Source organism: Podarcis bocagei, assembly GCF_964188305.1.
Source record: "Podarcis bocagei genome assembly, chromosome: 6".
Lineage (NCBI taxonomy): Eukaryota > Metazoa > Chordata > Lepidosauria > Squamata > Lacertidae > Podarcis > Podarcis bocagei.
This window is the reverse complement of record NC_138130.1, coordinates 22256416-22273741: the sequence shown is the minus strand read 5'-3', so window position 1 is coordinate 22273741 and position 17326 is coordinate 22256416. Positions and strand designations below refer to the sequence as shown.

The window sequence follows — 17326 nt, the reverse complement described above, 5'->3', positions numbered from 1 at the left end:
CTGTTAACGAAGCGTCGGGCCGGGCCTGCGCGGCTCTTGGAAACGTCCCCCCGCCGGGTGGCGGCCAGAGGGTTTCGGGGTTGGGGAGGGCCGAGGAGAGCGGAAGAGGGAGGAGACTCCGCGAGGGCGCCCGGAGAGAGGAGCCGGGGAAGGGGAAAGGGAGAGCCGGGTTCCGGAGGGCGGCCGCCTGCCTCGCCCCTTCCCTCCGTCTCCCAACCAAGGGCAGCGCTACTTACACAGCCCGCTGGAGCCGGTGCTGGTGAACATGGTCCCGGGCCGCAGGCCTCGCCGCCGCGACGCCTTCGCTGGCCCGCTGCTCCCTCAGGAGGCCCAGGAGCCTCCAGCGGCGGCCGGGCCCGGAGCCTGAGGAGAGCTAAGGCGGCCGGGATGGGTCAGAGGCGGCCGGGAAAGGCGCCCCCCCCCATGGCAGCGCCCCCTGCCGGAGCCGCGGCGGCATCCCGGCAGCAGAAAGCGGCCCCGGCCCGAGGGGAAGCGCCCTGGCCTGAGGCGCGACGGGCAGGCGGCCTCTCGGCTACAGAATGCCCCCTCCCCACCACACACATTGTTTTTTGGGGGGCTTTTCTACGCTACCCCGGCCCTAGTTCGGTAAATGTCCCACAGAGTTTCGTGGGGTGGGGAGTAGGCGACGCTGTGGTTTGCTCGGGTGGGGTTAGGGTTATAATCCCAACCCAAAATTGGGATGTCCGCACGGTCATTTTGGACTCTGAGCACGCGTTAGAAGTCGAAGGATATTGCCACGCTTCACCTCAGAAGAAGGAAGCTCTGCTGCGGGGTTTTTTTTGGGGGGGGGGCTGCATGCTCCTTTTGAAGTCCAGTTCCAGGGGCACCACCGCCCAAGAGACCTCCATAAGCACCTGCCAGGAAAAAAAAGTTGTGTTTGATATAAAAGGCTTTTAAAACTGGTGATCCAGTCATGTTTACTTTGGCTATTAAGGCTGCGATTGTAGGAAGTTTCAATGGGGTGGTCTTCAACCAACTTTTCCATTGGAAATCATGGCCCCTAACTTAAGTCAATGGGTCTCCCAGTGAGTAAAGGTTAGCTGAATACTGTCATCCGTTGCAGTCAATAGTACTCGCTTCTGAATCTTCAATAGTTTGGGCTGCGAGTCCCACTGAGTTAAATGTCGACCTACTGATCAGCAAGTCCTTGGCTCTGTGGTTTAACCCACAGTGCCACCCATGTCCCATCATTTTTCACAATACTCCACTCCATTTCCCTCCTCCTCCTTCAGCCAGCATGCCATGGCAGCTGAGTATATGTATTCCTCATTCCTCAATATTCCTCGTTGGTCTGTTTTGGGGGATCTCTCCCTGTCAGATTTCCCCCCACCCGACTGCAAGAGTTTTTGTACTTCTGCAAATCTTTGGGTTCCTCAAGCTTCCTGATAAAAGGATCCACACTTAAAGAATGAGTTCAGTATCAAGAGTGTAGGATGCCAGCCACAAAGCCTTTATAGCGAACAAATCTCCATTTGCCGCATATGTTTGTTCTACACGGTCGCTTTCTCTCCTGATAATTACCTGTTCTACATACCAAACACTAACACGGAGTTAGTGCATGCACACACTGGAGCATGCAAAAGATCTCTTTAAATGCCTTAATATCTTTAACCAACCTGTTGCATTGACAGTCTACATAGTTAAGGAATGGTAAAGCAAAAAATAAAAAATGAAATCCCCTCCACTCTTCTGATGTTTGCTTATAGCTGAAGTATGGATTCTAATTTGCATTTATGAACAATAGATCACTGAAAATGGCAGCCTGGATGAATTATACAGTGAAGGTGTAGCTAAGCTTGCATCTCAGGACTGAGGCCAAATACCATGTAATGATTAAAAAGGGGTTAATGATACTGACCACTTTGCAGGATGGTTGTAAGGATTACCTACTTCAGAAATGTGCTGTATAAATGCAGAGTATGCATTATAGTAGCAATTTACTGTTTGGACTGAGTAAAATAACAAAAGCAGTGATCCTATGCACATTTAATTGCAAGAAAGCACATTAAGCTCTTAAATATTTTCTTCTAGGTACGCATTAAGAGGATATGGCTGCATTTATTTGTCAAAGCAGTAACCTTTGGACTTGGGTGGAGGTAGGTACCATATTTTCAGAAGATCTAAAAAAAAAGTAATGGTGCTTAGTAACCTCCAAACGTATTTCCCACACAATTCCAGCGTATTTCTACTCCCACACAATAAGGCCATGGGTTGGGGTGTAATAGCTAGTTTATCATAAATAACAGTAAGGATATACTTGAGTTTTGATGGGTGTTTTAACAGTGGGAGAGCATATTCTGAGCTAATAATCTTCCTGAATGTTCTAAACCTAACTCGTCATACCTTCCCTCCAGCTCCCATAATCCACTGCCTCCTACTGCTTTCCCTTAAAGCCTTAAAACATGGAGCTGCTGCATAAATGAGGCCCTGTCATTAGCCATAATAGCAGCAAAGTGCTGAATGTTTTCTGAACTTCCTGGAACTAGTGTGAAGAAGCCTTTTTATTTTATTTCCCTCATGATGAATGGGAATTCATGCTTGGGGGCATCCCATAGGCATCTGGTTAGCCACTGATAAGAGGATGCTGAGCTAGGTGAGACTTTGGTGTTACCCAGCAGGGTTTTTCTTAGGATCTAGTTAAATTATGGAATTCCCTCCACATGGACAGCAGGACAAAGTACAAAAAGATGCTTTTCAATATAAATGTTTCCAGATTTGCTACTCTTGAAATTTGTGGCTCATACTTTGTAGGAGGTATACAAAGAATTGCAGTCTTAACCCAGAAGTGCTTCTAAAGAGGTGAGCTGGGCATACTTCCAATAAAATATAATATTAAAATATTGTAGCTGGGTGAAAAAGAGTGCAATAGCTGTGTAGAAAAATGTCAGCAGGTGTAGCTTGTCATGCAAGCCACACCTCAGATTCCTCTTCTGCACAAATATTAACATACCCTCTAACATTTCTCTGATGAAAATAGGGACATCCTATTCCATGAGAGGGGCAGTGGAAGACAGAAATGCCTGGCATGCTCTGGTCCATGGGGTCATGAAGAGCCGGACACGACCATAGGCGCCGACTCCATGGGGCTTGAGGGGGCTCGAGCCCCCTCAAAAAAAATTTTTGGGGGGCTCAGCCCCCCCAATAATCTCAGGCGGGCGCCCTTCCAGCAGAGCACCGCCGCCGTCCCCCGCCTCCTCCTTCGCCAGCCAGCCAGCCGCGCGCCCTAATCGGAGAGCCCCGGCCGGAAATCCCACGAGAACAGGGGAATCCCGACTGGCCACACCTCCCAGCCAGCCAATCGGCTGGCTGGGGGGGCGTGGCTTGCCCTATTTAGGGCCGGAGCCACTTTATTTGCATATTCATGAGCTTATTTATTATTCATGAGCTTTCCCGGGCCCCCCCAATATTTTTTCTAAGTCCGCGTCCCTGGACACGACTAAACAACAACAACAATTCCATAACAATAATTTTACTATTTATATCCCACACATCTTACTGGGTTGCCCCAGCCACTCTGAGCAACTTCCAACATATATAAAAACACAATAAAACATCAAACATTAAAAAAAAGGATTGAAGGATTGCCTTCAGACGGCTTGGGGGTTGGATAACGTCATACCCTCTAACATTTTTCCAATTTAAATAGGGACAGCCTAATAAAAAGTGGGACATTCTGGGATCAAATCAGAAACCAGGATGGCTTCTCTAAATCAGGGACATCCCTGGAAAATAAGTACACTTGGAGGGTCTGATTTAAAAGTGCTGAGCTCTGACTTTTATCTTGCCACCCTGCTTTACGGCATACTCCAGTTATAGGCAGCCACATTATTCCATACATACGACAGTGATCCAGTTTATGAAAACAACTTTTACTGATCAACAAGAGAGAAGGCAACTCTATTACAATCACATGCCCTGCCTCCAAAATAACTCCTCACCAACCCATGATCCCCTGGCTTCCAGAACACACTCTAGTATCACAAATATCTCCCTCTAGAGGCTGTTCTTGGAGGTGCATAAGGCATACAAAAGTTTTTGTTTATTGTTGGGATACCAAAGGGAAGCAGCCCTAAGCTTTAATACAATTATTGTTAACAATTGATGTCTGCTGCTGAGTATAGCATCAAAACAATTCCCCGGTCCAGTGACACAATCAACTGGCAGTTTCATGACACGGCTGCAGATGTTCGTGAATAGCTGTTCAGAGGCATTCTGGAAACAAAAGCTGGTACTTCTCAGTACAATGGACCAAGCGGATGAGGCTTCACAGTGGCCTCTTGCCCTGCTTTTGACACTTGTATAATTGCAGCAGTGAAGATCCGGTTCTGCTCATGGTAATTGTGTTACACAGAGAGTCAAGAAGCAAATTTCACTCCTTAAAGACTTTCGTTATTTATGGGCAGGACATAACATAATAAAATTATTATTGTTATATTATTATTAAGAACATAAAATACAAAGCAAAACAAGAGTTAACCAACAATAAAGTTTCTGGTACTGGTTTTTAGGAGCCTGGTTCAGAAGGGAGGGATAGATGATATACAGCTGGCTCCCACATCTCTCCAGAGAAAGCTGACAACAGAAAAAGGGAAATGTTCAGGAAGGCAATGATGGTAAGGCTGTTCATCCTCCTAGAATTGTCAACTGCTGGTGCAGGTCTTACTGCACTATTTGAATGGGTGGCTTGTTTCTAACAGGGTTGCATAATGCCACCATGTGATTGTGGCTACTACAGTCCTTGAATCATTTAGTCTAGGATAGCACTGCTGATTCTGAAAGCCTGTTTTGGACAGTGCCGGATTTATGTATAGGCTAAGTAGGCTAAGCGGGTGGCACTGTGGTCTAAACCACAGAGCCTAGAGCTTGCCGATCAGAAGGTTGGCAGTTTGAATCCCCACGACGGGGTGAGCTCCCATTGTTCAGTCCCAGCTCCTGCCCACCTAGCAGTTCGAAAGCACATCAAAGTGCAAGTAGGTAAATAGGTACCGCTCTGGCGGGGAAGGTAAACGGCGTTTCCATGCACTGGTCTGGTTCACCAGAAGCGGCTTAGTCATGCTTGCCACATGACCCGGAAGCTGTATGCCGGCTCCCTTGGCCAATAAAGCGAGATGAGCGCCGCAACCCCAGAGTCGTCCATGACTGGACCGAACGGTCAGGGGTCCTTTTTTTTTTTTTAAGTAGGCTGAAGCCTAGGGCCTCTAAATCTAGGGGGCCTCGCCAGTCCTCCCGCTCCCCAGCAGGCAGTCCCCCCCCCCTAAAATTGCAAACCCAAGACTTCATGTGAGGGCAGGGCAACTTGGGCATCTAAGTCTAGGGGGCCTCACCAGCCTGCCCTCTCCCCAGTGCCTCAGTCTCCCCTCTCCCAAAATTGTAAACCCAAGACTTCATGCAAGGGCAAGGCAACTCAGTAGTAGTAGTAGTAACAACAAACAATTCCGCTCACCTCTCAGTCTCCACATAGTAGAACAACTTAAAATAAGCTTTATACCTCTCAAAATACATAGTTGGAGTAGTCTAGTAAGAAACTACATTCAAGTCTATAATGTCTGTGTCAGACTCCTAAGAAAGTTTAAGCATTTTATGATAAATGCATTACAAATAAGCTTTGAATGAAGTCATTATTATTTTTTGTAAGGTGGATCTCAAATTAAATAATGAGTGTTGCATGAATCCTGCATATTTTAACAACCATCTGTAAAAGAGCAGAGACCTAAGCACAATATATGTATGACAGTTGAAGAACTTAGCAGCAGAGCCCAGTCTTCTTTTTATACACAACATAGCATACTTTTTAATTGGTTCCCTTGAGAACCAGTCAGCCCTCAGGGGAGTGTGCTGTCAGCTTTCTCCTCCTTAGACTTCTGGAACTCAGCTGGAAGAGAATGGGAGCAAAGGTGGAATTAGTTGACCCTGGCGCCACCTACTGTTGACTTCCCTGTCTTCCACTCTCCCAGTACCAATGGGCACCAGCCACCACCGCTAGCAAGAATGTATTTTATTTCATTTGTGAGGTAGGATCCCGCTAACCTGCTGAACTGACCTAGAAGCCAAATTACCAACAGTTTTTAGGATATGGAAACTAAAATTACACATAAATAAATCTATGCTGCTTTATTAAAAGATAATCCTGCCGCCCAATCCTATTATGCTTTTGGAGCAATTAACAAGTTCCAGTGGGGTTTACTCTCAAGTAAATGTGTTTGGGATTCCTTTAATAATATGTGTATGCAGAAGTAGCTGCTCCTTTTCTGCCTTCAGGGATTATGGCTAGGCAAACTACCGTACTTGGAATAAAAAGGACCCACACCGCTTTTTTTGGAATAGGTAGTTTTCAAGTTGCATCCTAATAGGAACATTCCAATTACCTTAAGGGTGCATACAGATGTGCAGGAAGGGGAAGGCACACTCAGTTTGTTGTCACTCAGAGATATATATTTTTCTGGGGGCTGAGCTCTGGTAAAACCAGTTCTGCTGTGTGGGCCTAAGAGGAAATTCTTGGTTGTTATTAAATGTCTGGTACTTTAAATTCTGGGTGCAGATGCTCAGACAAAGTAGACCCATCTACTCACTGCATGGTGTACAGAATGATTGTTCCTAGGAACTAGCAAATCCTTACTAAGTTTTGAGTGAGGCATTGCTTATTTTTATTTTTGGACTTCACTTTTGTGCAAGCATTGTAGATAACAAAAGGTGTATGTGCACATTTAAATAAAAACCCATGGATCTCAACTTTCCTGGCTTGGAGCAATACAAACACACACACACACACGGCTGCTGTTTTGTGCAAATTTGGTAGATTGAGAAAGTTGTATTTAATATTTTTTTTAAGTGTGTGCTTACAGGTAAGCAGATAGCAGTGTGCATGCCCATAATAACCTCAGGCAAGGCCACCCCACCCATGAAGTGAAGTGAAATGGCTGCCTCAGCTGGAGTAGGCTCAGGTCAAGGTCAGATGCCTCATTGAGCCCAGAAGGTATAACAGGAAAGCCATCCTGGCCAGGCCTACGTCCATAGTTGGAGCAGAGTGCTGTGGCCAGACTGCTGAGCAGAACACCTGGAAATGCACATATTGCACCTGTGTTGAGGGAACTGCACTGGCTTCCGATCAGCTGTTGGGCTATGTGCAAGGTCTTGTGTAAACGCATAAAGCCATGAGCAACTTGGGACCATGTTACCTGGAGGAGTACCTTCCCCTCTGTAAGTTCACTTAGATCATCTGCGGAATAGTCTCATGATTCTGCACTCTCCAGAATGTCATTGGGCGATGTCCCTGAAAACAGGCCTTTCCAGCTATTGCGCTTGTATTGTGGAATTCTCTCCCCTCTGCCATACATGAAGCAGCAACCATCAATTGCTTCAGGTGTATGTAAAGATGTATCATTTTTCCATCTAAAGGGTAAGGGCATTAAGTCCACATTGAGCCCGGCGACCATGTTTTGTGAGACTCCCTTTGAACTGTCCTGCAGGCTCAAGGACCGCACAAGGGGGAAGTGCTAAAAAAGCAAAGGGCATCAAATGATGAGATTCAAGATGCCTGCACTGTTTTTGTATTGGATATTTATCTGCATGCAAAATTACTATACTGCTTGTCAAACTCAGTTGAGAGATGGCTTATTATAACTGGCATATGATTCATGGACCAGATGCTTATTTAGCAGGATTTTTTTTCAATGAAGGGGGAAATGATATTTAGTGATTATGAAAGCTGTTGTGCTTGTGCTGAATATAAAGCGGTTAAATGAAATGAGGCATGAGGCAAAGAATGGGAAAAGAGACAAAGGGCGTAATCATGAGAAACGTAGGGTGATGGAATGTAGGGAGTTGGCAAGGTGTGAGGGGGAGTGTAGGAGGAGATGAGGGGAGCGATATTGCCAAGTCTGAAGTTACGCAAATTGCTGTGCCTTAAATCAGACTGAAAAAACAGAAGAAAGCTAGGCTGGTTTACAAAAAAAATGTGTGGGTGATGATCACTGTGATAAGCTAGTGCCAATTATACGATGCACACAGAATGAATATTTATATCTTACTGGAGGGAGAGAGATTATTTCCTCACATTTAAGCTAAACACTGATGCAATTTATAACACGGAAGGAATTCCTTTGATTCCAGTAGGGTGACTGGCCTTCATATCACTGAGTATGAAATCAGAAGGCAATGTACAAAGTTGGGAAAACCTGCTGTTCAAGATAGGCATGACGTTTAGAATAAAGTACTCAAAGCTGTAGACTTTCTGTTTGCTGAGTGTGGCAGCCCTGCCCTTGAAAAAGAGCCAAGGCTGAGGTGGAGAAAGAGGAGTTTGTGGTCACTGTACAATCTTCTGAAAAATACAGCTGGGTTATTGATACCAAGCCTTAGGCTGATGGCCATGAGCCCTGTGGATTCTGAGACAGACCCAGACACTCCCCATATGTGATTCACCCAAAGAGCCAAGCACCTTCTGCTCCACAACACCTTTCCAGAAACACAAGGAGCATACTAGGCAAGAAGCCAGCGAGACTACGAAGTGCTCTTCTGCAAGGCAGGGAGTTGCCCCTTTAAGAAACTATGCTCTAAAGGTGGAGCCTAGGAGGACTAACCTGGGCTGAGGGATTGAGGGAATTATGAAGCCTCCGGCAATTTCTACCTTTATTGAAGCTGTGAATGGTGCCAAGACTCCAGCTGCCTTGCTTTCTTGAAGTGTTGCCATCTTGCCCTATGGGTTCCTGCTGCAAACAGAACCAGATTGCTTGCTCCACCCAATTTTTGCAGGCTGGTGGATCTCCAGAAGTAGCTTACCAGCTAGCAGCCAATAATGCCAAACTGCAAGCGTGCCTGGAAGTCATAACCACACTGGGTTTTGCTTTCACATTTTACTACATAGTCTAGGTGTATGTGCTTGTACCTACAGAGCTAATCTAATCTAATCAATGCTTCTTAATGAACAGCTCAAGGCCAGGATGACATATCAAATCCCAAGTGTTTTCCCACAGATTGTGTTCGACCTATTGACAGAAAAGGAAAGAGAAAATAAAATAATCAGAATGGCAAACCAAATTTAGTTACAATAAAAATGACATTAAACTCACTCACTCAGAAACTTCAAAACTGCTTAATGATAACATGTTTCAGGGTGCTCAGTTCATTTAAAGTGGCATCACTTCTTAATTAGAGCTGTACTAATTTAAATAAGCTCAGAAATCTGGCCTGCTTCCAAGTCCAAACCTATAAATACTTACCCCTTTATATAAATAGATCCTTTTTTATAATAGGTGTGAGTTTGTTGAACTATATTTATTATTCTTGGCTCAGAGAATGAATAATGTGTACAAGTTTATCCATGTTAATAATTATGGCCATATTTCAAATTATTTCTCCATTGTACTTGTCCACTGGAGCAAGCACGCTTCTATTAATATCACTCGATTCTTCTGCTGTTTTAGTTTAGTGGAATGAATGAGAGCCTTTCTGGGAGCAACCTTTCAGGAACGCATGGATGGAAAGCTCCCCTGTGGACTTGGTGGTAAAACATAGCTAGTATATTATTAAAGTGACAGGACAAAACAGGCTGCACAAAAAGAATTTTTGAAGGACTACAAAACACTTTGGCTGCATTCCTAGGCCAACTTAATTGAATTCATTGGATCCTACTTCTGAGTAAATGGGTGTGATCACATGGGTTTATGGGTAACAGAAGGCGTGGGGAACCTCTGACCCTCCAGGTGTTGCTGAACTACAATTCCCTTCATCCCCTGGGTTAAGGAAAGAGCCATAGTTCAGTGGTAGAGCATCTGCTTTGCATGCAGAAGGTCCTAGATTCAATCTTTGGCATATCCAGGTAGAGCTAGGACTGTTTCCTGGAAAGCTGCTGCCAGCCACTGTAGACAAAGCCTCTCCTTCCGGAAGGGAGGGGTTGTGAGCGGGAGCCGATTCCCGCGTCATGCAGGGGGCTCAGCCCCCTGCCCTTTCATCATCGCTGCTGCGCCACGCCTCCCGGTTCGGCACCCAATTGGGTGACACCGTGGGGGCGTGGTCTAGCCGCTCAAATGCGGCCGCGCCAGCTCTCCCCGCCATTGCACCACCGATTTCCACGAGTCTCCCACCCACAACTCCCTTTAGAGCGTAGCTTCTCGCCGGACCTTACTATGGACCCATGGTTGGTCGCCCTGGTTGCCCAGGGGGCCTGGCAGGAGTTTTTTCCAATTGGCAAATTGGCACCGGCCTCTTGGTTTCTTTCGCCTACCTAGTAGCGATCATCACAACTTTCTTGGTATTTGGCGTTTAGGCATTGGAATGTGTTGTTGGTGTATGGAAGGGCAAGGTGTGGCCATCGCCTAACCCTTCACTTATGTGTATTCCGTTAAAGGAATCCGGCGGTCGTGGATCCTGTCCGATGCCCTGTGTGGCGGGGGGCCATGGTACGACCCCCGGTGACATCAGGGGAGAGCTTATAGTTGTATTTGCATCAACAGGCTCCCCCTACTGGTGGTTAACCCTTCAACAGACTCACCCCTCTCCAAGTGGATGGAGTCAGATTTGCTGTTGTCCAATGCCTAAGCCAATACCTTCTCACATGCTGTAATCAATAAAGTTGTGGCCTTTTCTAGCCCGTTAACCTTATATCCTGTGTCCACGTGTCATTATTATTCCCAAGCAGGGGACGGGTCCTGGAATCACAATACTGAGCTTGATGGACCAATGGTCTGACTAAGTATAAGATTGCATCCTATATTCCCATATGTTAAGAAGCATAGTACCAGAAAAGGTCACAAACTTTCTGAAAACTGTCATCTCCATGTTATTTGTAAGAGAAACATGGCTTTAATATGAGTTATCTGTAAGAGACATGGTTTTAATATGAGTTGTTATCAACTATATTTTCAGCTACATTCACTTCATAATTCTCAGGCAAGAAGTAAATGTTCTGACGTATTTAGGAAGCTGCCTTATACCAATTCAGAGTACGGTACTGGTCCATTTAGCTCAGGCAGAGGTCTTTTCCAGCCCTACCTCAAGAAGTCGGGAATTGAAGCTGGGATCTTTGGCACCTGATGCCACAACATTGCTGAAGCAAAGCAGGCATGGATATGTTCAGAAATTGGGAGAGGAGACTGCTGGGAGCCTCATGTGGGACTACATGTAAGATATAGCTTGCTGTGGCAGGAACTTGAGTAAATAGATGTCTCCTGCTACCTATTGGGAAGCAATGGATGATTGGAATAGAGAAATAGGACAAAGAGATCATAAGCAGTTCAGCTTAATTGCCAAGGAGCCTTGGCATTGGGCAACTTCCTTTGTATGAGCAATGCCCTGCAGAAATTCTGGCCCTAGTCCAGTCATGCCTTGCAAATCTCCAATTGATTTCCTATGTTCGTTTTTCTGAGCGCAATATTGCAGCTGTAATATTGCTGATTTGAATACTGTAATTATCAAAGGTGTGACCATGTATAATTGGGAGGATGCTTGATATGGAAGAATGTGCATGGAGCTGAGGAATCAGGAAATCCTGTGACACAAGAAAGGCCTTGCCAATTAGTCACTCTGTCTCCATCCATGAATATAAATAAGAACACCTGAGCTTTATTTTCTGTCTGTGTGCCAAGAGGACTGCAGTATTTTATTTCTTTTAATGTGATGTCTGGTTTATTAAATGCATGTACATCAGTCATGCAGTAAATGATGCTTATAACTTCTCTACCCAGTGTAGCCCAAAATAGAAATATATTTACATATAGTTAACTATAGAAACTTAACAACTTTTTATGAGACAATCAGGAGTCCTTTGTGTCAGACTCTGGTGGTGGCCAGGCAAGATTCAAAGTCTGAGCCGTGTGAACCTGCTATCAGTTTATATAAAAAGGTAAAGGGACCCTGACCATTAGGTCCAGTTGTGGCCGACTCTGGGGTTGCGACGCTCATCTCGCTTTACTGGCTGAGGGAGCCGGCATACAGCTTCTGGGTCATGTGGCCAACATGACTAAGCTGCTTCTGGCAAACCAGAGCAGCGCACGGAAACGCCGTTTACCTTCCCGCTGGAGCGGTACCTATTTATCTACTTGCACTTTGACGTATTTTCGAACTGCTAGGTTGGCAGGAGCAGGGACCGAGCAACGGGAGCTCACCCCATCGCGGGGATTTGAACCGCTGACCTTCTGATCACCAAGCCCTAGGCTCTGTGGTTTAACCCACAGCGCCACCCGCATCCCTCTATCGTTTTATATAACAGGGCCTAAAAGGAGCAGCATAATCCAGTTCCTTAAGCACTGTTTATATGGAGTGACTATTAAAATATATATGATCTAAATATTTTGAATTACAAGCAAAAAGGCCATATTATTTTCATCCAACCCAAACCCACTAAAATAAGGATTCATTATTATTATATGCTAAAATTCCCAGATGCATTAAGCTATCTCAGTAATTCAGCTGCTGGTGAATTATGAGAAAGATACATCATTCCTAAGAGTCAGATGGGACTGAATTGCTGCAAAGGTTACTAACATTCCTGGGAATGTCATCATGGCACATTATTTGTCATATGATCTAGTTCACATAACATTTGCCCCTGAAAGATGGAAGAAGAATTAGTCTAAAATGACATGCTCCCAAAGAATAAAAAAGTTTTTTCCCCTTGAAGATGATACATTTAGGCTGCATGACACACATGATGCAATATATGCCAGGCAGTAAATAGGCTTGAATACATAACATCAGAATAACTGCAAAGATTGTGGAATCTGTTTAACCACATGGACTACAAGAAACTGAGGACAAGCTCTCACATGCCGGAGGAATGCTACGCAACAAAGGTTTTAAGGCGAGGATGAGGAGAAAAACAAATAAAAGATTATTCATGGGCTGTAGAACCACAATTGGGGAGTGAGTAGGACCAGCTGTGGGATGCTCCTTCCCAACAAAGAAAAATGTGGCTAGTACCACAATAACAATCAGGGACGTGGGTGGCGCTGGGGTTAAACCACATAGCCTAGGACTTGCCGATCAGAAGGTTGGCGGTTCAAATCCCCGCAACGGGGTGAGCTCCCGTTGCTCGGTCCCTGCTGCTGCCAACCTAGCAGTTCGAAAGCACAGCAAAGTGCAAGTAGATAAATAGGTACCGCTCCGGCGGGAAGGCAAACAGCGTTTCCGTGCGCTGCTCTGGTTCGGCAGAAGCGGCTTAGTCATGCTGGCAACATGACCTGGAAGCTGTACACCGGCTCCCTCGGCCAATAAAGTGAGATGAGCGCTGCAACCCCAGAGTTGGTCACGACTAGACCTAATGGTCAGGGGTCCCTTTACCTTTTTACAATAACAATCAGTTTTTTGTCGTTAACACAATGTTAAAAGTCTTGAGCAGAAAGCTTGAGCAGCCTCTGGGCCTGACGTAGCTCCCCAAGCGAATTTTTCTGCCTCCGCCCCCCACACCATCCATTTTGGCAGCAGGGGAGAAACGTGGGGGAAATATTAAAGTAGACACAGCACTGGGGTGGACAGAGTGTTTAAAACCTGTCTGGCCAGTCCTGATGAGGATGCAAATTGTTTCCTTCCTACTCATCAGATGGATCATTTGAGAAGTGAAGAGAAGGCAATTACCCCGTATCTTAACTGATCTGTATGGATCAGCGGGGTGGGAGGGGGGGCTGTGTGCACAATTCCTCTCTGTGTGTGCTTGTGCAAGTGAGGTGGGGTGCCCACACCCTGCATAGGAATGTGGCCCCTGGAGGGTTGGCCAAGAGTGAATGTGGCCCTTGGGCCAATAAAAGTTAACTGCACCTGGTCGAGAAGATGTAGTAGTGGCTCCCATATCTGTTACTCAGAATTGCTTTGGAGGTGATTTTTAGCATTTATGTTAGGAAAAGCCAGCTAATTCAGGTTGCTGCTACCATGCCATCCCTTAAGCTACCCCAAGTTTAAATGTATGTAGGTCTAGCTGCACATTTCTGTTTTAGCAAAGTTGCCTTTCCAACTTGCCATTTACCTCCTTTCTGTGTTATAATTTATGAATGCAACCTCTGATCCTATATCATAAGTATGAGCATGATATGTTATACTGTGAATATGGAGTTGACCTGAATATTACTTATCAAGTTATGTTTTCTATATACAGGGCTGCTTCTGTTGCGAAAGAAAATACCACAGTTTTTGCTACCAGGTCCTTAAACTGCTTTTTTCTATTAAGCAAGTTTTGTTATTGGGCATGCATGAAAAGCAGGCTCATCTCCTCTGTAATATAATTTTATCCATCATTGCTTTTAAACTGTTACCACATGCTGTATATTTCCATTTCTCATGCCCTATTGGCCTTGGCAGCAAGTTTAAATTGAATGAATTTTTCCTCCTAAAATTGACTGCTTATGCTATTTACCCAGCATCCCAATAGATTTCTATTTTTGTATGACTGCATTCCTAATGACTTCCCCAAATAAATATTTTTAATCAGTATTCTTTTCTCAGGAGGTAAGGCAGTGAATGTTCAGGCCTTCAGATTGTTAGTATAGTAATTGTTGAGGGAAAGAAAAATGGAAGTGTAAAAGTCTATGAATTATAATGCTAATTTTAAAACGCAAGGAAGAGAGAATAGTTAGAAGCTAGAATATTCATTTATGCAACTTAGAATTAAATCTAAAGCAAATTAAGAAATGAGATATTGCCTTTGAAATAGGGCTGCCATATTCTCCCATACTGGAAGTGTTGATTTTTTTTGCACCCCCCCCCAAAAAAAAAAGGGAGAAACCATCAATCTTTTGGTGAAAAAAGCTCAACAAAGTTTTTAAAAATAAAAAACTCAAAAAAACTCAAAAAAATATTTTCACTTTTTGAAATATTGCAACCCTACTTTATATTATTATTATTATTATTACTTTGAAATCCATAGTCCCCCAGCACAATTGCGCAGGCAATAATTCCTGTGTTTCCCAGAGATACTAATCTTCCTTGGCATTGTGCTTTGGTATTCTTTAAAATCCTCAATAAGAATTTAAATATTATTTGGGCTGGGGATGAGTGGCACTTAAAGGCTTAGTAGTATCTCATGGTTTTAAGTATCTGTATTGACTGCCAGTTCATTTGTGGGCCCAAATTTAAAAGGCTGATTCTGATATTTAAAGCCCTAAAAGTCTTTGATGCAGAGTTTCTCAGGTAATGCCTTCTGCATAATAATTTATATTTATATAATTTATATTGTATGACCCCCCCCCACAGCACTTAAGTTTGTCTGATGAGGTCCTGCTCTGAATTTCATTTTATAAGGAGCAGAGGCGTAGGAAGTGGGGTTTGATGGGTGCGAATCGCCCCGGGTGTCATCACTGAGGGAGTGACAATATGTCACAAAATGAGGAGACCGCCCGCCCCCCCCCAGCAGGCTCTGGAATGGCCGCTTCAGTTCCTGTGGGAAAAGAGAGAAGAGAGGTTGAGTGCTGGGTTAAGTCTTGCAAGGGTGTGAGAAGAAGAAGAAAGAGCTGTGCAAAGGGAAGTCAAAGCAGAGGACATACCTCTTTGTCCTCCTCCTTTTCTGCGCCCCCAAGAACAGCCTCCATTGTCCTACGCAGGATAGCACTGACCATAGCGCAGCTGAAATGGGGTCTCATGAAACTGGAGAGAGAAAGGGAAGGGGTAGACACTGCCTCCTCCAAGTCTCATTTGCTCCCTTTTCCCTCCTGCTTGCTCTTGACCACCCAGAGCGCCCCCTGGAGTTCTGCTCCTCACCCACGCCATGCCCACCCCAAAGACCATACTCACATCAGCTGGAGGAGGGCCTCAAAGGCCAGGGCCAGGCTCAGGAGGCGATCCCTGAAGCGCTCGAAGTGGCCACGGATTTCCTGGAAGAGAGCAGAGGAGGAAAGTCGGTTCCTTCCGGGAGGACCTGGGAGAGGAGGGTTCGAATCCCCACTCAGCCATGAAGCTCCCTGGTGGACCTTGGGCCAGCCTAGCCTACTTTGCTGGGCTGCTGTGAAGATAACAATTGGTGGCAGGGAAAACCATGGAGGCCACCTTGAGCTCCTGGGAGGAAAGTGAGCTAGGAATGTCTTAGTAAATGTAAATGATGAGAGGGGAGAGAAAAGGGGAAGGCAGGGAAAGAGTGTGGAGGAGCTGAGCTCTCTGGGGAAGACTGGCCGGATCGATTTCCAGAAAGCTAAGGCTGTGCAGCAGACCCCAGGACTCACACCCCGCCCCCAGGAGACCAAGAGAAAGCAAAGGAATGCTACATACAGTCTGCACATTTTGTTCACAAAAAATTCCCACCCTCCTCACTAAACTAGCTATCTAAAATGCCCACCCAAGCCTAACTCTGGCCCCAAACCCAGCCCTAAGCCTAACCCTAACCCTTGCCCTAACCCTACACTTACCCCTAACTACTCCTCTATGAACAAAATAAATATATAAAAATATGTGCATAAATGTGCACAAAATAAAAATGTAAAATAAAAAATATGAAAATAAAGAACAAAAAATAAAGTGTTAAAATAAAAAGTAAAATAATAAATAAAACAAAAATTAATAAAATCAAATGAATCAAATAAAAGTAATAAATCAAATGATCACCTCTCCTTCTCTTCTCCAACCACCACCAACTCCTCTCCTCCACTTGCCTCACTGCTAACCCACAATGACCGCCTGCAAGTCAGTGGCTTTTAAGGGAGAAGCAAGAGATGTCACAAAGGAGGGCAGGTCCTTGTCACCGTGGCAACCCCCCCCCCAACTGATAATGAGACCAAGCTTTCACTGGAAGCAAGGCCTTAGAAGCCCCTAAGTTCTGGAACTCTCTCCTAAGGATCAACACCACTCCTTCCTGCAAATTTTATGAGACTTAGCAAAAACGTTTTCCTTTCACTTGTTAACTGGTTCTTTTTCTGGCCCTTATACAGATTATGTTGCTGCTTCTTTGCAGTTTTTATAATTTGGCTTACAGTGGTACCTCGGGTTAAGAACTTAATTTGTTCTGGAGGTCCGTTCTTAACCTGAAACTGTTCTTAACCTGAGGTACCACTTTAGCTAATAGGCCTCCTGCTGCCGCCATGCGATTTCTGTTCTCATCCTGAAGCAAAGTTCTTAACCCAAGGTACTATTTCTGGGTTAGCGGAGTCTGTAACCTGAAGCATCTGTAACCTGAAGCGTCTGTAACCCGAGGTACCAGTGTATTTAGATGGTGTTATTGAGGTTTGTTTCTAAGTTTGTGGACTTTTTTTTATAGCTAAAATGATAAAGTGGTTGTAATAAATTAAATTACTCACTTAATTTGAATTTTAAAAGTACAAACGAGGACAGTTGTTGAGCTTTCTTTCTTTTTTACAATAACGCGCCAACCCCCCCAACCCCCCCGCAATTTTTCGAT

General features: G+C 44.9%; 2 protein-coding genes and 1 long non-coding RNA gene across 3 annotated transcripts in view; 1 reads left to right on the top strand and 2 right to left on the bottom strand.

Annotated features, from left to right (window-relative positions):
* The window catches only part of UBAC2 (UBA domain containing 2), a 79535-nt gene extending 79191 nt beyond the window's left edge, over positions 1–344 (bottom strand). The window contains exon 1 of the mRNA XM_081198598.1: positions 237–344. Within this exon, the coding sequence (XP_081054724.1) occupies positions 237–267 (31 nt within the window). The 5' untranslated portion in view covers positions 268–344. The remainder of the gene's footprint in view (positions 1–236) is intronic.
* On the top strand, positions 239–14755 carry LOC308589430 (uncharacterized protein). The gene is made up of 4 exons (XM_081198698.1): positions 239–606; positions 2053–2117; positions 10906–11136; positions 14102–14755. Exons 1-4 carry the CDS (start codon positions 388–390, stop codon positions 14226–14228), a joined length of 642 nt encoding a protein of 213 aa, XP_081054824.1. The 5' UTR covers positions 239–387; the 3' UTR covers positions 14229–14755.
* On the bottom strand, positions 8856–10899 carry LOC308589497. The gene is made up of 2 exons (XR_014009324.1): positions 10680–10899; positions 8856–9888 (listed from the first exon to the last, which is right to left on the bottom strand). It is a non-coding gene; the product is annotated as an uncharacterized lncRNA (long non-coding RNA).
* Positions 14756–17326: the final 2571 nt, after the last annotated feature.

Excerpts from the sequence above, each read along its gene's own strand:
- LOC308589430 (XM_081198698.1), top strand. The coding sequence starts at position 388 with ATGGGTCAGAGGCGGCCGGGAAAGGCGCCCCCCCCCATGGCAGCGCCC. Across the intron at positions 607-2,052 it reads GCTACCCCGGCCCTAGTTCG|GTACGCATTAAGAGGATATG; the intron begins GTAAATGTCCCA and ends ATTTTCTTCTAG. Across the intron at positions 2,118-10,905 it reads ACCTTTGGACTTGGGTGGAG|GCAAGAAGTAAATGTTCTGA; the intron begins GTAGGTACCATA and ends CATAATTCTCAG.